The sequence below is a fragment of the Mangifera indica genome, chromosome 4 (assembly GCF_011075055.1).
Source record: "Mangifera indica cultivar Alphonso chromosome 4, CATAS_Mindica_2.1, whole genome shotgun sequence".
Classification (NCBI taxonomy): domain Eukaryota; kingdom Viridiplantae; phylum Streptophyta; class Magnoliopsida; order Sapindales; family Anacardiaceae; genus Mangifera; species Mangifera indica.
The window spans coordinates 11,683,741-11,704,086 of record NC_058140.1 but is presented as its reverse complement, the minus strand read 5'-3'; the positions used below and the strand labels follow the sequence as shown (position 1 = coordinate 11,704,086).

Sequence of the window (20,346 nt, the reverse complement as noted above, 5' to 3'; positions counted from 1 at the left end):
AGTTTGATCATGGGTGGAAGTTTGAGTTTTTCATCTCCACGTAAGTGTGGGTTTGAAATTGGGCTAAATTTTGGATGAAAAATAGTCTTTTCCCCATTTTTAAGGCCAACGGACTATTTTATTCTGAGTTTTAACTCAATCTAAACAAAATAAGCTTATCCATCCTTAAATTATCATTAAATAAACTTATCCATCTTTAAATTATCATTAAATTTGTCATTAAATAAAAATTATTATTATTTAATAATATTATTAAAAAATATATAATTTCATCTTATTTTTCTTTTAAATTTTAAAAATTAATATTTTATCTAAACTTTAAAAAATGACTTTTTTTCTCCCAAATTCTTAAGTTTTTTCTTCACCCTTTCCTTTGCCCACCGGCAACCAATGCAACATGATGTGTTGTTGGATGACGAGTGTTATTCAGATCTAAATGATGCACGTCATCCTTCATTAGACAACAAGACGTTATTTAGTCTAGACGACTCTATCTTATTTGTCTAATCTGGACGACTCTGTCTTATTTGTCCAGTCTGGATGACTTTGTCTTATTGGTCTATCGTTGGGCCACTGTTCACTAGAGAAAATGACCGCGTTTTAGGTTTGATATCTTAAAAGAGAAAAGTAAATTTTTCAAAACTTAATTTATAAAAGAGATTATTAGTTTTTCAAACCAAAAGAAAAAAATGAAATATAATTTTAATTATTTTAATATTATTAATAAAATAAAGATTTTACTCATTAACTCTAATAGAAAAACTAAACTTATATAGGTATTTAGGTTTTTCATCTACCATCATAAGTATATATATGTCGATTCATCAAAATGTGGGGGTGGGAAATTGTCCTTTGACCTAATTTTTAATTCATCAACCATGTGCAGGGACAACGCACGAAAATCCTATGATGATGAGAACCAAATTAGAACAACCCAATGGTTTTAATGTGCAATAAATCCATTGACAAACCCTGTCATCTTTATAGTAAATTATACTTGTGGTGGTTTAATTTGTCAACTAGGAAATTCATGACAAAACATTCCAGTATATACCGAGAACCCAGATTTGAAATTGCGAATTCAACCGTGTATAAAGATGTTTCATTACATTCATGGTCATCAATGCACGCACATGCTGAGCCAGGAAGATGGGCACTGACAGAAACTCATGGGGCTGACCCAGCAATGAGCACTATATAGAATTCTTCAACTGCTATTTATAGTGGTAACAGTGAGTGGTCTTCCCTCCTGAGCAATATTATCTACATAAATTTATATACAAACGATAATATATTACTATATAATTGGACGTTATTTTATCTTTAGTTTAAAATTGTTTAATCATATGGAGATATACTATTATTTTTGTATAAATTTGTGTTCATTATGTATACACATAGTTTTATTGCTTGCTTGGTTCTGCAGATCTCTACAACAAACAGTTTATGATACCAAAATAGTCTGTGAAAGTAACTGCATTATCATGTTTGGTAAAAGCAGTTCAGAAATTTTGGTTTGGTGGTAGCGGAATTTTGAAGTATTTCCTCATCTTTTTCTTGCTTCGCAAACTAGCCAACAATTGACTAGGGGCTAGTGCAAGAATAATGTATGTATCAGCAAGAAAGCAGAATGATGAACTTTCATATATTGAAAATTAAGTGCATATTTACAAGGTTTATTCCAATGTAAAATACTGCTGCAATCTATGGACAAACAGAAAATTGGATAAGTAATTCAAATAATATATGCACAACAAAGGGGTGTGATTTTTTCATTTGGTGGGAAAATTATTCTACCATGCCCCCTTAGACAACAATCATCTCCATCTTTGTCTCTCAACATTGCCACCAGTGGCAAGCTTGGTTGGCTGTGCAACTTTGTTGGGCAAGGGTTCAAGCAAGGGATTAGGATCTTTCTCTGGACTAGGGTCTTTCTCTCGTAGTAATCTGTGTTCCTGCAGAACACATAAACAAAATACCGATTGAAACTGGCATGTTCATTAGTATGAACAAGATTGATATGAAAAGATTGTGATAAGATAACTTACAGAACGAAAAGGAAAGTCATCTCCCTCAAGCATGTGAACAATTTGTCCCATTTTAGGTCGCTTATGTGCATCCAAATCTATGCAACGGAGACAAACAAGCAATGCCTTTTTCAGAACTCTTGCAGATGGATGAACTTCTATTAGAGGATCCACAAGCTCTTCTCCACGGCGGCTTGCTACCATTCCTTTGAACCAGTCAACCAAGTTCGTCTAAAATCAAAACAATCACAATAAACAGAATTGTAACTGTAACCTACTGTTTGATTATGAAACAGAATTGCAAATTGTTTTTTTACCTCCCCGGGTGGCCTTGAATAATCGATTGGGCTCCTTCCTGTAATGATTTCCATGAGTAAAACTCCAAAGCTATACACATCGCTCCCCTCGTTAAGCATACCTGTGCTAGCATACTCAGGAGAGACATATCTGCAAAAAGACAAATAATTTACTTCAGTTTGGATAATTTACTGAAGAAATTTGATTTGGGGTTCTGAGAAAGAACGAACCCAAATGTTCCCATTACTCGTGTAGTAACATAGGTAGCCTCAGATCCCAAGAGCTTGGCCAATCCAAAATCTGATACTTTTGGGTTCCAGCTCTTATCCAGAAGAATGTTACTAGATTTCACATCACGGTGAACTACTTTTGGTTCTAAACCGTCATGCAAATAGGTAAGCCTGTAAGAGATAAAACCATACTGATCAACTAAGGGGTGATATCAAGATGCAAGACAAACTATTAAACACACACAATATGCAGAAGATTAGAACGAAAAATGGACCTTTTTACTTAAAAGAAGCACGGTAAATAATTAATTTATAATATGGATGCAATTTTACAAGCCAATGACAGTTCACAAAAATTAGAACATTCTCCTCTTTGTTCCAAGGAGTATAGAGGAACAGCCATGACCAAGAAGTATACTTTTCTGAACAAGATCAGGAACCTTAATGATCATCAAATGAAAACAGAAACTAGAAAAGCTTTACCCTTTTGCTGTTCCAATGGCAATCTTCATTCGAATATCCCATGTGAGAGGGCTAACAGAACCAACATCACCATGGAGCCATTGTTCCAAATTGCCGTTATTGATGTATTCATATACAAGCATCCTAAAGAACCAGAAGTTCCCATAGACAAATTAGAAGGAAGTCGAAGAATTTTACTTTCTACTTACTTTTAGATGAGCGAAAATGCATCAGAAATTATACCTTTGAGTTCCTTCTGCACAATATCCAATTAAACACACCAAATTCTTATGCCTTACTTTTCCAATGGCTTCAACTTCCCCCTTGAACTCCTTCTCTGCCTGCCCTCTACAAAACAAATATACATCTATACTCATACATATATATATACACCATTATATACATTAGCTTTCCTTCTTAATATTCTGCAACTTTTGAAAAACATGACACATCATTTGATCGCGGGGAATATTTTTCTTTTTCCAAAAAGTAAATAAATAATTTAAATAAAAATAAAGGTAAAGAAAGTAGGAGACAATTCTAACAGTTAAACATTAAAGATTAAAGAAGAGAAGATCAAAAGTAAATTAAAGAACAAAGTAGCCATTTTTACTTTTTTTAGAACTCCACCACATACTTGCTTCAATTACACCGACACATCATACTTAAATGTCAAAACATGTTCCTGAATCGAAGCTCGAAAAACATTATTTGAAAACAGGACACAATCTAATTTTTTAATTCTGTCTTGCCGCAAAACTCGGATCTGACATGCTAAGATTCATTAATTAGGAAAGATTTCGCTATTTTGACTAAAGATGCTTCAAATGATACTATCAAATTTATAGGTCAAAATTTCTAGTTTTGGGGTAATTAATATTTGATTATCACCAGAAAATTTTCTCGGAAACAAGTTTTCTTTGGAAACAAACAGTGTTAATTGAACATACTTGTTGTTAAGTAGATTCTTGACAGCCACGATAGACCCGTCTTGTAAAACGCCTCTGTAAACAATACCGTAACCACCTTCACCGATCACATTCTCCTCCGCGAATCCACGTGTCGCAATCTCCAGCTCCCGGAGGGTATACCACCGACCCCATCCAATTTCTACGGACACGTCACTTGTCTTAGTAGACACGTCATCGGTGTCTTCTTCTTCACTTAAAATCTTCTTCTTCGTCCCCACCTCAACGGCAACAGAAATCTCAGCTTCTTTTCCATCTTTACCCTTGTGGTTTTCGCCATTTCTGTTACGACCCAGATCTTTGATCTCAACGATCTCTTTGGACACCAATGGGATTAAACCTGAGGTGTGTTTGACTCTCATTTTTGGCTTTCTCGAGTTCTTGGCGAAGCAGAAACATAGACAGATTAATAAAGAAAGTACAGCCGTGCATGTTAACAAAATTACAATGAGAACATAGAGTTTGAGGCCGAGAAAGGGTGTTTTAGAGCTCAGTTTCTCTTCGAAAGAGGTGCTGTCTCCGGAAACTGACATTGTTTCCGGCTACGTGAAATTTTCTAGGAATTTAGAAATAGGATTTCGTTTGGTTGATTGGGAAAATCTGAGGTGACTTTGAAGCGTGAAAAGATAAGGTGGAGAGAAATAGAGAGGCTTCGATGCTTTTAGAAAGAAGAGACAGAGTAAAAGGCTTCAACGTCACAACGGATACACGTTTAAAGGCAAAAGAGTGAAGATGAAGAAGACGAAGACAGTGATGAGTTGGGTTTTGGATTCAATTACGAAGATGCCACTAATAGTCTTCGTATTCAAATCAAAGCTTGTGACTATAAAATTGGAAGTAGATTTTATTATTATTATTTGTATGCATTATAATTAATAGTCATGTTGAGAATGGAATAATTAATCCATATGCTAATTTTATATTCATAAATGACAACTGTAATATATTTGTCAATAACTAACTATATATTATTCCTAGCCCACCACTAAATTACTTCGTTTGGAATGGGGAACCTCTCCCTTTCATATTTTATAATCCTTAAATTTCACCACACTAAATAATCCTACATATAATTTTTAGAAGGCCAAAGGAATTATTCCCACCCAAAGTATGTTGCACTCCCAAGTTCTTATCTCTTCATTTTGAAAATATTATTTATCCACTCATAGACTGTTATGTCTGTTAATTTTAAGAATAAACTCATCATTTTATACGTAATATTAAAGATAAATTAAAATTTTATCTTTTTCTCCCTTAAATTTTAAAATACTAATAATTTTCTCTCATAAGTCAAGTTTTAAAAAAATCACATTCCCCTCCCCCCCCCCCCGCAAGGTTTAGTTTCAATATCTAATCACTCTCTCCGATGTCATCGCTGGTTGTCTCTCCCTCCAAATGGTTCCACTTCTTTCGAAGGTTTACTTTAACAAAACACTAACCCCTCCGACGTTGTGCAATGTCATCTGGGAAGATGATTGTCTTCCTAGAATAAGACAAGATTGACGATTGATCTCATCTTCATCATTTGGAAAGACGATTTGTCTTCCTAGATGAGTCACACAGCGTTGAAAAAGTTAGGGTTTCGTTGAGACAAACCACCAAAGAAAAAGAAACTGTTAAGAGGGAGAGACAACTGAGAATGACACTAGAGAAAGTGATTAGATATTAAAAAAAATCCTAAAAAGAAAATACGATTTTTTAAAACTTGACTTAAGGGAACAATTATTAGTTTTTAGAGTTTAGAGAAAAATGAGATAAAATTTTAAAGAGTTAAAGTTCTACTAACTTTAACTGCTCATAGATGCGTAAATTAAATTTTCAAAATTGAAGGGTAAAAACTTAAAAATGCAATATACTTTAGGTTGAAATAAGTCCTTTTGGCCTTGTAAGAAAACGGAAAACAATGGCATTTGAGATTAAAAGCCCTTGTTTCTACATATTTCTTCTGAGTCCGACTTCAAATTTAAGGTTCAGATGAAGCTCCATAACATAGTTTCTAGGAAGAAGGAAAAATGCCCTCTGACACCTTTTAAAAATGAATATAACGGCATCTAGTCTGTTAATGTGGGAATTCTAGCCTACAATCTATTGTAACTATTAAACTTAAGAAAAGATATGCGGATAACTTGTTAAACCCTAAAACTAAATACGGATTTTACATTTTTAGATCCCTATCTACGGATAAAGAATTTTTGCGAGGAAGTTGGATATGCCTATGGATCATCTATTATTTTTTTCTTATTCACCATTATCTTCTTCTTCAATATCATATTTATAACACACCTAACACAATTTTTACACACACACACACACACACACATATATATATATATATATATATATATATATATATATATATTTATGAACAAAGACTTTATTTATATTTGTTGAATAGGTAAACCTGGGACAAAGTGATCGGATCTATAACCTCTATCTATATTTGTTAGATGGATAAATTTAGGATAAAGTAATCAAATTCAGAATCATATATCAAGTAATTCAAAATTTTATAAATATAACATATATTCGAACCCAAACGTTCACCTTGGAAGTTCTAATGCTCTATCAATTCATCTATTTTTTATTTTTTTGATATGAAATGAACTCAAATTTACCCTAAAATTAAAAATTTTGTTATGTTAAAAACAAATTTAAAGAATATAAACACCAAACACTTTATTATAGGTATTCATTTTGTGTCAATATTAAAATTCTTCAATTATATAAAAAATATTTTTATAATTTAAGATAATTTTTCGTTCTTTCGTGCTATATTTATGTACTTGAAAAGAAAAATATTGAAAATTACAAAATAAATATATTAAAATAAAAAAAATAAGAAATTAATATTAGTGAGTAACCCATGTGTTGATTTATACCCTACAAGACTAGCTACAAGTTTTAAAAATTATTACTCGTATAACTAAATCTATTTTCCATTCATGTCTATTTTAGCTGTACCTATATTAACTCAGTTTATACTCAATCCGATCGACTCATTTGTCAGGTCTAATTATTATACAGATAACAATAGTGCATAATCCAGTTTTAAAAGGATGTGATTGGAAATCTCGAACACAATACAAAACCTTTGTAAACAAAAAACCATTATGATATATTTGAGAAATTAATCATCTCTTGGTCATTAAGTTCCTTAATTTTGGAACAAAGACTGTGAACAGAGAGTTGAAGCATTTGATTTGAAGGACCGACTAAATTTGCAAAATTTACAAGTTTCAACAACCTAATTTTTCATGTGCAGGTGGCCAATGAGCCCCTTACTTACCCCACAATCAATCCACCAATTCGAACAACCCCAACAGTCAACATATGTCAATTTGTCTCCCCTTGAGGTAGTTTGAGCGTGCATATCCAATGTGGCTTTCTACTATTTATGGAAGACTCAACAAAAAGAGAAAACAAAAAGATCATGGAGGAGAACAAGCCAAAAGCTTCCACCGTATGTTTTTCTTTTGACTTGTATATTTGGTTGGAGAGAAGATGTTGTCATCATCTAGAAGCACATAATGCTCAGAGGTTTTACTGAGTTTTTTTAAATGAGAAATTTCATACGAATTGAATTGTTTAGTTAGGATCAAATTAATTATACTGAATACGTAAAATATTAGGTTTAATGACCAATCTTATAACTATTAGATTATATTAGTTAAGAGTATAATTTTCATATATTATCGAGAAGATTTGAACTTAAACTCTTATCTTGGAACCATACCTCTTTATCACCCAAATCACCCCTTAAAGCCTTAAATTATTATTTCTTACCCCAAGTTTGGCAAAGCAAAACCAAAAGTTTTAATATATTAAATTATAAATTATAAATTTTTAATTGAAATTTAACTATGTCATAAAAAAGAAAAATTAAAGACATCAAGATTATATTTTCCCTCCCAAAATTAAAATAAAAAAGAAAAAAATCTATGAGAATCGCTTGAATCACATATGATTTGGTTATAACATATAATCATACTAGACATGTCCAGCAAATCACACACAGAGATGTACAATTTCATATAATGGCATTTAATAGCAAACCCAAAAATGAAATTTAGAAAAATCAATGTTAAAATTACTGTAAATAAATTTTAAATTAAAATTAATACATTTATCATTGTCATTTAGATATGATTTCATCTTTTGAAAATATTATAAAATAATTTTATTATCAATACTATCAAATATATATATCTTTGTATAAATAATTAAAGGTTAGATCTGAACTGATTTGGGTCTATCTTTTTATTTTGATTTGAATTTGTTTAGTTTAAATTCAAGCTAAATTTGAATATGAGGATTCAACACATTTTTAAACCAAACTAGGGGTGTTTGGCTCAAGTTCAACTCAAACTCGAATTTATAGTTTAAATGTTCGAGTTCACTTGATTCATAACTCAAATCGGTGGTTTCAATTTGTAGGTCAAGTTCATAGTTCAAGTTTATGACTCATTAATAAAATAATATTATTTTTATCAAAATAATAGACAAAACGATATTGTTTTACAAATCAGTTACGAATTATAACCATTTGTTCAAGCTAAAATCGAGTCAAATCGAATTAAACTTATTTTTATTCAAGTCAAACTCAAATCGCTATTAATTTTGGCTCGAGTTTGTTGAGCCAAACTATTGTTTATTTTAGCAAAACTTGAGCCAATGATATTTAAGTTTAATTCGATTCATATCCACTCCTATAAACAACCAAACAATTATTAAACCATTTATCAAATTCATTAAATCATAAAATAACATATTCACACAATTTTTTGTATTCTATTGGATTATCACAACGTGATTTCATCAGTCCACTTCTAATAGGATCTTGTCTGTGATTTTGATAATAAAATATACCAAAATCACACATTGGTTAATGCAATCTAACCAAATCATACATTTTTAATGTGACTCTTGTTACATATGATAATTAAAAAAAAAGCTAAATGGTCAGAGTAATATAACCATTTACTGTTTTGATATTATGTTGTATCATTTTTTCTGACAATAGAGTTTTGTTTTAAGTAGAAAACTGTAATTTAAAATTCAGATAAAAATTTATAGTTAATATTTGGGGTTTATGGTTGAGGTTTGACACCATCTTTTTGTCTGTCTCTTTATCGACGAAGACATCTCTTTTGTTATCGAAGATAATCATCGACTATTCTAAATATTTTTAGTTTGTTGTCATTATAGGAGAGAAGAGAAAAAAAATCTAAAGATTTGAGATAAAATAGTCATTTTCAAAATTTAAAAACCTTAAAGAGAGAATTATGAATTTTTATATTTAAATTTAAAAAAATTTATAAATATATATTTATTTTTATATTAAAATACCATGAAAAATAATTATTTGGCCGAAAATACAAGATCGAATAAAAAGCAATGTGGACCACGACGTCATTCTGTCGTGATGCTTCTATTGAGATTGAAGATGTCACGTGAATTGGTCGTGGCGTTAATACGTCGTAAAGCCCCGGAAAGGGGCGATGAAAGGGGTTTCTCGTAAATTCGATGGAAGTGGAGGGCCATGGGGGTGCATTAATGACGAAGTGAAATTACGTGAAACTGAGGGAACTGGGATTTTTAGTTAATATTTATAAAATTTTCGTTGAAAGTTGAATATTATAAATCAAAAATATAATTTATAAGATATTTTTATATAATAAAATAATAAAAATTTAATTAAAAGCTTTTTTGTTTTTTACTTCGATTTAACATCTCCAATATTTTTAAAATATAAATAAAATATTAAAATTTTTTAATCAAATTATTACTAATTTAGACAAAAAAAATATAAATTAAGAATCTTAATTAAACTTTATCATGTAAAATAAGTAATGTAATAAAAAAACAGAATATACAATTATATGTTAGATACCCAACTACAATAAAAAAATTATTTTTGTTTTACAAAAGAAAATATACTCTGTTAGGTGTTTTAATTTGATTTGATTTAATTTAAATTTATTTAATTTAAATTTGAACACGAGCTAAGAGGTGTTTAGTTTGGTTTTGCTTAGGTTTGCCTCGAATTAATTATTCGAATTTGTGACTCGATTTGGTTGGAGTCAATGATTTTGTCTATTATTCAGATAAAATAATATTATTTTATCAATAAATCATAAACTCGAGTTATAAATTTAGGTTATCAATTCGAATTATAACTCTGAACTAAGTCATTAATTCAAACTATTAATATAAATCAAACCAAATTAAATCATATTATATTTGATCTAAACTCGAGTAAGATAATATTTAAATTCAATCTAATTTGCATTCACTCTAGTTATATATTCAATTTAGAAAAAATATATATATTAAATTGTATAATTAATTTTATCAATATATATTATATTATATTATATATAAATTATATTATATTAATTTTTGATACCTTTTAAATATCTGTATTATACCGTTAAATACTGATTATTGTATTGCCGTTTTGCCCATTTCACATGACTATGACGTGAACCTTTTAACAAACCATCAGGGGCCTACTCTCTTGTCCGAATTCGATTGCTTTCCGCCGACAATAACCCCACTTTTGGTAAGCGTCAAGGACGTTAATCTTCTTAAAATGTGTCGTAACAGCTAGTAATAGCTCAAGTTAAATTCGAATCGAATTTATTTAAATTTAAGTTTAAGTGTAGTTTGAATAAGTTTAAAATGAACCAGTTCTATACAATCTCGGTCAAGTTTGAGTTACTCGTCAAATTTTTAATCAAAAATTTTGATACAAAATGATATCATTTTGATCAATATGTATTAAAACGATATTATTTTGATCAATATGTATTAAAATAATATCTTTTTAATAATAAAAAATGAATCGAATCAAATTCAAACTGAGTTCAAGTTTAGCTTCTACGAGCTCAAACTCAAATTCAACTATATATAAACTGAATCGAGCTCAATTCGATTTTAATCTAACCTTAATAATAACACACGTATAAATAAATTATATAAATTAATATAATAATATTTAATTAAATAATTTTAAAATAAAAAATTAATAATCATATTATTTAATTATAAATAATTATTTTAGTTTATATAATTTATTTATAAGTAATATTCTTTAACATAATTTTATTATTTTTTATACACATAATTTTATTCTACAATAATATTCTTTAACATAATTTTTATCATTAATAAATTATCAAAAAATAGTTTAAATTTGTATTATTTTGAATCTCAAAATTACCAAATTACCCTTTTATTGCTCAGCGCTTACGATTAGATAAATTGTTGCTATTCCTGAAACTTCAAAGAGATTTTTGGTATTTACAATCACAGCTTACGGGAATTGACGGCATTAACTCTTTAAGGGGAAAAGAGAGATTTAAAATGAAATAATATTTATATTATTTAGTTAATCTCTATTAGTGATTAATCTCTAGTTTCACAAATTATAAATTCAAAATTAAGTGATTATTTACTAGCATTTAATTTGAAGGCCAAAGGACTATTTCCGGCCCATGTTTTAATGCATAAACAAAGATACATTCGTAGGATTTCAAAAATTCAAAAATCTAGTCATAGATTAATTATTGTTAAAATTTTTTGTAAAACATAAGTGTAAAATTATTATTTTACTATTAAATCTTAAAATTTTTAAAAAATAATATAATTTTCCTCTCTAGTTTGAAAACTAACAATTTTTTAAAAAATTAAATTTAAAAAAACATTATTTTCCCCTAGCTATAAGGTTTTATACTTTTTAAATTTTTTCTGTTACAATTGCCCCCACTAACTTTTTAAAACTTTGTTTCATGCCCAATTTAAATTTATATCATCTCCAATGGCTTAATAGTAGCAGTTGGACAATAGTTGGATGGTGGCTGGACAATGAAACATCTTCCAAAAATGTTGACTCATTCTTTTTCGTTGCTTTTGGATGACAATTGGACTACAAAAGGATCGACACTATCCTTTCATCCTTTTGTTGATGTCATGTATTTGTCGACGTTTCATTGTCCAGATTTGGATGATAAAGCGTCATCCAACTGTTGTCTAATTGCCACTCGTTGAGCCACTGAAGATGATATAAATTGAAATGGGAGAGTGAAACAAAGTTTTAAAAAGCTTGTGGGGGTGACTGCTAATGAAAAAATTTAAAAAGCATGAAACCCTATAATTGAGGGGATAAGTTTGAAAAAAAAATTGTTATTTTTTAAAACTAATAGAGTAAAATGATATAAATTTGTAGGGTTTAATAATAAAATAACAATTTTTTCATTATCTCTAATAAAAAAAATTTATAGTAATTAATTCATAAGTGAGTATTTAAATTTTTAAAAATTTAATAAATATATCTTTGTCGTTATATTAAAACTTGGGTAAGAAATACTCCTTTCGCCGTAATTTGAACATTTATAATTTATAGTGTTCATTAGGAAGCTCTTCTCACTTAGTCGAATCCGGTGAAATAAAATCACATAATGGTACTTCGAGTTTCCTTTTATATAGAATCTCATTTCTTCGTCTTTGACATAAAATTTGAATTATTAAATTAATAAGCTTTCCTAATAACGGATATTATTGAAATTATAAAAATAAACAAAGTTGGCTTTAATTTGGATGGGATTGTTGTTGGTTTAGCTTTAAATTGGGACCCAAGGTGTTACCATTAACATTCCATCAGCCATGAATTTGGGAGACATCAATTAAAATGCAACGCCTTGACAGTTGAGTAAAGAGTGACTTTATAACTATTATTTGGCCAAAGAACTATTGCCCACCCAAGTTTTGGTCAAACGATAAATATATATCTATAGTAAGTAAAAAATTTAAATTTCACCCTAAATTTTAGTTTGTTAGGATGAAATTTATAATAAATATATATTTAATTTAAAATTATTTAATTATATGATGATATATAATTGTATATTCATTTATGTATTTAAAAAAGATAAATATAATTTAATTCTAATTTCATATCTTTAAGCCATTTTGTTAAGAGTATCTTGAAAATATCATCAATTCAAGTTCTTCAAATTTATTAACAATTTCATTAATTTAATCTCCAAAATATATATTAACCTTCCAATATTGTTGAAGCATTTTGGATATAAGAGATGGTAAAAAAGTCATTTCCTTTAAACTTATGAACTTACAGTTTGCATTGCAACATGATATGTCACATTACAAATCTTCTTCCTCCATGATCCTATATTTTTGTTCTTTATACCATAAAGTATTAGGGTTTTGAAATAACAAAGGGGTGTAGAAAGTATCTAGAAATTAAATTTTAATTATTTAATATAATGTTAAAACTTTTATTTTTAAATTTATTTAGTGGAGTATTATAAGTAGAGGTGGATACAAATTGAATCGAGTTAGGACATCTATTGGCTTGAGTTTGATTCAAATTCATTGAGTTAATATCAAGGGTGGTTCAAGTTTGGTTTGAATGAAAATAGTTCAGTTTAAGTTCAATTTGAATTAATGACTTAGATATGTGACTTAAATTCATAATTTATTAACAAAATAATATCATTTAATAATTATTTAATATAATTTAAATCGAGTTATAAGTTAAATTCGAATCGAATCAAACTATTTATCTAATTTAAGGGTCAAACTGAGTCAAACTGTCTATAGTTTGAGTTTGATTTGATTTTAAAATAAATCAAATCTCTTAACTTAAACTTGATTTATATTTAAAGTATATAAATTTAAATTGAGTTGAATCTAACTGAATTAGTTTGGTCGGGGTCTAGCCGTAGTTATAAGGGATTTACTTTTTTATATTTATGATCTTCATATATATAATTTCTAAAATAAAAGAGAGTCCAATCCAAAGGCTTTGCTGAGAGAGAGGCCCATTCAATTTCTGAACTTGATCAATGCACTTGAGATGCAAATCTATTGACATAAATGGATCGGCGACCCAAAAGCCCAAGTACGAGCGAAACGGGGATAGGATACAGATATTTTCTCATAAGGAGCGTACCTTTTACGCGCCCTGCATAATTATCCTTGCAGCTAGAGCTTGTCGAAAGATGGACAAATATTAAATTTCTCCTATCTTATCAGCTTTGTGTTTAAAATATTGAGCAGTGTGATTACATTGTATCCGTTCAAGTTTATGTAATAGGCTTTTAACTTTAGAATTATGCTTTGATTGATTTGGGTAATATTTTATTATTAAAATAAAAATATTATTTTAAAAATAAATTATTTAAAAAATTATTAAATATAAATAGTTATTATATTTGATAAAATTTAATAAAAATAGATAGTATATATAATTAATGTGTTTAGTTAACGATAATAAAAGAATACTAATAAATTTTTATATTTAAATATCTTTTAATATAATTATTTTAAAATATTTTTTATATTATTTATTATATTAATTAAAAATAAATTTATTTTTATCCAAAAAATAAATAAATAATATTATAATTATAATAAAATCAATATTACCTTGACAATATTTTAATACTTAAGTTAAATATGGTAATAAGATTATCACTTATATTATATGTCACATCAGCATTGGTAATAGAAAATTAATGTAATATTTTATTACTAACAAATCAAACAAGATAATGTAAGTAATAAAAAATATATTACTAAGGTAATCTTTAAAAAACCAAACAAAATAGCTCTTAAAGTAGTATTAAAATTTTTTAATTATAATTCAATTTTTTTAATATTTAAATTAATTTAATTTAGTTAAAATTGATATAAAATTATTTTTTTTTATTTTTAAAAATATTTTTATTGTTTTAATTTTTTTTATCAAATTACCTCAATATATTATTAATAAAATATACGATATAACTTTTTATCTTATTGACAAATACTCTAAAACTTTATATATTAAGATTTTTAAAACACATTGATGCTCTAACTAACTAAATCGAATTATTACAATTTAATAATAAAATAAAATATTTAAATAAAAAAATAATATGAGTAATTATAATTATACAAAAACATGATTATATACAATATGTAAAGATTTTAAATTCTTACCATAAAAATATAATATATAATTATAATATGAGTAAAAACTTTATAAAACTACTATAATCTAAGCAATCAAATCAAATTTTTACTACTTAATAATAAAATAAAATATTTAAATAAAAATAAATAATAACACGAGTAATTATAATAATATAAAGATATAACTATATACAATTTATAAAAATTTCAATCATAGTTGATATAGTCTTTTAATATTTTTTTAATTTATCTATAACAAATTTTATTCAAATAATATTTTTGTAAAATATTCAACTCAATTCAAATTATATTGGATTATTTTTATGTAAATTATAACATTATCTAATTTAATTTTAAATTATATTAAATTAATTTAAAATAAATTTTATATATAAAATCTCAATTTTAATATGATATTTTTTATATTATATCATATTAAATTAATATATTGTATTAAAAATGGTCAAAATCTAATATTAAGACGGTTCACTCTGAAATCACTTACTTGTCCCCCCTCTTGATATATCATATATCTCCTCAATTAGAGCATAATTAGATGTAATTAATAAAATATTTTTAAAAAGATTTTTTTAATTTAAATGTTAATTTATAAAATGGATATATCAATATTATTTATATATATACATATAAAATAATTTTCTATCCTCATAAAAATTAATTACTTAAACTTTTATTTTTAATTAAAAATAAAAAAATATTTAATTTGTACTAATAAATCAAACTTGAGTCTCACCTTATCCCATTATCTTAAGTATAATTTAGTTGGATTGGTAGTTGATTAATTTTATTTTTTTGTTAATAAAGAATTTTATCCGAATTAAATTATATAATAATTAATTGTATAAATATTAAATTAAATAAATTAACAATATAATTTTAAGTTATCATAAAAAATTTTAAATTATACTCTTTCATATATAAATTTTTTATTATTATCACTTAAATTACCCTATAAAGGGTAATTGGCTAATTTGCCAATAATGAAAACGTTTTTAAAATTTTAAGATAATATAAATTAAGAATAAAAGTGGTTTAATAAAAATTAGGGCCAAATGACTATTTTACACCCAAGGTTTGGAGTAAACCAATTTTCACTTATTAATTATCAAAAATTTAAATATCTACTTATTTATTAAATTTCATTTTATTATCAAGTGTAAAAGTGTTATTTAATATAAATATTTAAAAAAAAACTATAAATTGATTACATTCCCCTCCTCAAGGTTTAAAAACTAACAATTTATTTCACCTCTCTCAACCCAAAGTTTGAAAAATGTATATTCTTTTCTAGGGTTTTTGTAACAACTACCAACAATTGGATATGAGGACATTCTCTCTTCTTCTCAATTTTTCTCTCAATCGTGGTCTATTTTTTACTATTATTAACCGTCCTCTCCCCTCATTAGCCAGTGCACAATGAGATAGAGCTTTGTGTCATTATCGTGCAACAAATAGCTTTAGATCTTGTTTCTCATTGTACATTAACCATTGCGGTGAGAGGACAATATATAATGGTAAAAAATAGACTACAACTGAGAGAAAAACCGAGAGGGAGAGAGAACACCGTCATTATCGTTATCTCCAGCCGTCAACAACTATTACAAAACTCTTATAGTAGAATGTAAGTTTTTTTAATTTTAAGTGAAAAGACTTTGTTATTTTTTAAATTTAGAGGTTAAAAAGGTGATAAATTTTTAGTTCTTAAAATATTTGTTAAATAATAATTTTATCCCTAATAATAATAGTGAAATTTAATTAAAAAAATAGGTATTTAGATTTTTAATAGTTAATTAGTGGGAAATTGAGTTTACACTAAACCTTAGGGGGGACATAGTCAGTTGGCCAAAATTTAGATGTTACTGTTAATTTTAGCAACCTGTCGTGTCAGATCTCACTCTAAATGTGTTTTTCGAACTGTGGGTTAAGAAATGTGAAGTAAAACAAACGTTGTGGGAAAATATCGCTCCGTCCTTATCTAGTGTCGTCTCTTCAGCACTTTCTTCAGACGCTCAGCCACATAATTTTCCTACTCGCTTGCTAGTACAGCCACGCGTTCTCCTCAATTCCTCTATTCATCAATAAAACCGTACTATCTTCTTCCCCCTCGCCTAACTTGCCCCAGCATCCCATTAATCCTATCAAATGATCCCGACAAACGCCAAAAAAAGACAGCGCGTGCCTCATCACACTACCTCCACGCGCCACTCCACATGCACGACCCGCTCCGACTCCTCTATGAAACTCCGACGTGTCAAATCCGTTTCCTCCTTCAACGACCACTCCACCGCTGACGTCATCCTCCGTCTGTACGTGGATTCGTCTTCCCCTTTCGTCGCTGAATCCTCCGCCGAGGACGAGGTCAAAGTCTACCTCCACTCCGACGTCCTCCTCCGCTCGAAATACTTCGCCGCTTTCCTCTCCGATCGGTGGCAAAAGCCTAACCCTACCAACAATGACATTGATCGCGGTAATGACGATAAAATCATCTCTCTCAATTTCGGCGTGTCAAGCACTAAGCCAAGCCCAATCTCCGATCACGTAAAAGTCATTCAGCTTCTCTACACAGACGATTTCTCTTCAGTTATAAATACTGTCACTACAGCTCTCGATTTGCTCCCCGTTGCTTTGGAATTACTCTTCGAAGATTGCATTAAAGCGTGTATTAAATTTATTGAAGCAGTACCGTGGACCGAAGAGGAAGAGAAGAGAGTTATCGAAATAATTCCTTTATTACGGGAAGAAGAATCTAGAGAACTCTTACCTAGGATTTATTCACACGATATTTCGTGCGAAGAAATGCTTCACGGACTAATTATGTCAGCAATTCACAACCATCCAAACACGGCCTTCGTGAAGGCGTTCGTGGCGAAGCTATTAAGGGAGTTCGCATCCGGGGAGTCGGCGAGGCGTGTGTTGGAGAGGGCGTTTGAGGAGAGTTTGAAGGTGGTGAAAGAGAGTTTGGAGGAGTATTCGAGTCCGGATTTTAGAGGGGATACGAATGAGACGGAGGCAATACAGAGGTTGAATTTGCATACGGCGATGACGAATGGGCGGCATTTGGTGTGGTTGGTGGAGAGGATGATAGAGTTGAGAGTGGCGGATAATGCTGTGAAAGAGTGGAGCGAGCAGGCGGAGTTCACAGCGGATTTGCAGCGCGCGTTTCGGGATGATGCGTGGAGGAACATTGTGCCTGGTTTGCCATCTGTTGTGATGAGGTGTACTTGTAAGCTTGCTAATGGAGTCGCAGGAGGCACCATTTTGGCAGCTAGACAGGTATGGATTTGAGACTTTTGTAGAGTTTTATTCTAGATATTCTCACACTTGATCAAACAGTTGTCTGATGGAAAGTAATATAGCTTTATATCTTTTTTTTTTTTTTTTTTTGATGATTTATCTATCTATTCCTGCTTTATATAGTTAGTTTTGTGTTTAGTTATGGAATTTGGACTGTAAAGTTTTTCTAACTTTATTTTGGATATAATGTTATAATGTTACACGTTGATGCTTTATGTTATGGCCCTATTGGTTAAAATTTGATTTGCAAGCACTACTGTAGATCTTATTTCTGAGATATGTCACTGCATAAGTCTTACTTAAAGTTCACTGTCCTTTTAGTATTAGTGCTTGTTTCTTTTTGTAGAGTCTATGCCTGATTATCTGTAAGTTCTAAAATTGCATGGTAAAGGCAGGTTTATCTGTTAATTTATGGAGTTGGGCGTTCCCATCAAGTTTAGTGTTAGTTTTACCTGAAATAGTTGGTCTTTGTTTTCTTGTCTCCCTTGTTTCAACCATTTTCTTTGCAATTTCTGGTTCCCTGCGAGGAACTTAGTATAATCATATTGTTTACATGTATGCTTGTTTGAAGATGTGCGGCGGCTGGTATTAAGACTTTTTTTTTTGGGGAAAAAATGTCTCCTGCTTTCACTCATGTCCTGTCATGACAACACTTTATGTGGTGAATGCAAGGCTTTCTTTCCCCAGATGACAGCTTTGCCATCTTTTTTGACTTGAATGGAATGTATATTTGATCAGCATAGTGGGAGGAGTTTCTTGATGGCTCATGGGGTCTTTTGCCCAATGGTTTTTTTTGGATGAGTCATCATATCAATTCTTCGTTGTATGTCAATAGATGTGGCATTTATGTCTAAAAAATTTTTAATCATAATAGGAGTTTATATGCTTGAAGAAAAATTATTCGTCAGAAGATTAGTTTACATGGATATTATGTGTGCTTTGATGGTCTTCTGAACTAGTTTTATAGCAACAAGGAAAAGGCTATGAGATAATGAAGGACAGGAAAATTATTTGGCAAATTGTAAAGAAAGATCAGAAAAAATTGAAGAGGCTTTCAGGAAGCTATTCCTGCTGATCAACTTTGGGAGAACTTTTTAACTAATCTCATAATTGCTTTCACAAGTCAAGACTGTTGTTTTTTTTTAAGTTTCTGATAAGAACCGTTATTATTGATTGGAAAAATGTTTGGGACATTCCCAATTTTTATACTTGGAAGTTTTCCTTGTGGTGGCTGAGGTTTAACATAGTTCTAATCTCTGATGGAGACCTTGGGTTTTTGTAGTCCTTGTTATTTTGACTATTTTTTCTCTACCATCTCCTATTTCATTTCTTTGAAGTCTTTTGTATAACTGCTAGTTGACTTTGAAGAAATGAGGTCTTGGTTTGTTAATATCATTTCAAACTGTATAAATAAACCCAGGAACTGTCTATTTTCATGTTCCAGGTTAGGATGAAGCTGGTAAGAGATTGGCTTCCTGTTCTAATTGTTTGCAAAGACAATGTGTCGGCTCTGGTGCCCAGTCAGAAAGCACTCTACCTGGAGCTTGAAGAGACATTCCTTAGAATCATTTCCACGCTGCCCATGTCAGATGCACAACAGTTATTGCAAAAGTGCCTCAGTTTCTCCACCAAAAATGTCGAAGATTGCCCTCATTTAATTACAGCCTTCAACACCTGGTTCCGCCGAGCAACTCGACCCTCACTAACAGATGACCGTAGTTAGAACCTAGAACTAGATGCTTTCCTTCTGCAGCCTTTGTTTGAGATAGGCATAGACTTCACTGTCTCATGTTGTGCATAAATTGGTATGTGACTGTATATAAGATTAGGGATCTTTCCATGTTTGGAACAGAAGCAAATCTCAATGCTCTCGATGTTGTTCCTTTGTAGAGTTGTTTATATCATGGCACTTATCTGTGTGTAAGGTGGGCAATTTGCCTTTCAATCTTTGCAATGTCACTGTTTATACAAAACAATTGCAATGTTACTAGGTTATGTAGTACATTACAACCCATTATAATACTTATGGGTTTAAATTATATAAATAACGATATGTCATTATGTGATTAA

The 20,346-nt window shown here is 29.5% G+C and overlaps 2 protein-coding genes across 2 annotated transcripts; one reads left to right on the top strand and one right to left on the bottom strand.

Moving 5' to 3' along the window:
* Nucleotides 1–1,631: 1,631 nt before the first annotated feature.
* LOC123212839 (probable receptor-like serine/threonine-protein kinase At4g34500) lies at nt 1,632–4,779 on the bottom strand. The gene is made up of 7 exons (XM_044632053.1): nt 3,967–4,779; nt 3,260–3,364; nt 3,038–3,160; nt 2,555–2,725; nt 2,345–2,474; nt 2,049–2,258; nt 1,632–1,955 (listed from the first exon to the last, which is right to left on the bottom strand). The coding sequence occupies exons 1-7, from the start codon at nt 4,515–4,517 to the stop codon at nt 1,818–1,820; spliced, it is 1,428 nt and encodes a 475-aa protein (XP_044487988.1). The 5' UTR covers nt 4,518–4,779; the 3' UTR covers nt 1,632–1,817.
* Nucleotides 4,780–16,949: 12,170 nt separating this feature from the next.
* LOC123212837 (BTB/POZ domain-containing protein At1g63850-like) lies at nt 16,950–20,252 on the top strand. Its single transcript, XM_044632052.1, has 2 exons — nt 16,950–18,255; nt 19,721–20,252. Exons 1-2 carry the CDS (start codon nt 17,125–17,127, stop codon nt 19,997–19,999), a joined length of 1,410 nt encoding a protein of 469 aa, XP_044487987.1. The 5' UTR covers nt 16,950–17,124; the 3' UTR covers nt 20,000–20,252.
* The last annotated feature ends 94 nt before the right edge of the window (nt 20,253–20,346 follow it).

What these genes read in the sequence shown, in the direction of transcription:
- LOC123212839 (XM_044632053.1), bottom strand. Translation starts at nt 4,517, where the DNA reads ATGTCAGTTTCCGGAGACAGCACCTCTTTCGAAGAGAAACTGAGCTCT. An exon ending in AAGAATCTACTTAACAACAA is followed by an intron (nt 3,365 to 3,966) that starts GTATGTTCAATT and finishes TTTGTTTTGTAG; the next exon opens with AGGGCAGGCAGAGAAGGAGT. An exon ending in CGAGTAATGGGAACATTTGG is followed by an intron (nt 2,475 to 2,554) that starts GTTCGTTCTTTC and finishes GTCTTTTTGCAG; the next exon opens with ATATGTCTCTCCTGAGTATG.
- LOC123212837 (XM_044632052.1), top strand. Translation starts at nt 17,125, where the DNA reads ATGATCCCGACAAACGCCAAAAAAAGACAGCGCGTGCCTCATCACACT. An exon ending in CCATTTTGGCAGCTAGACAG is followed by an intron (nt 18,256 to 19,720) that starts GTATGGATTTGA and finishes TTCATGTTCCAG; the next exon opens with GTTAGGATGAAGCTGGTAAG.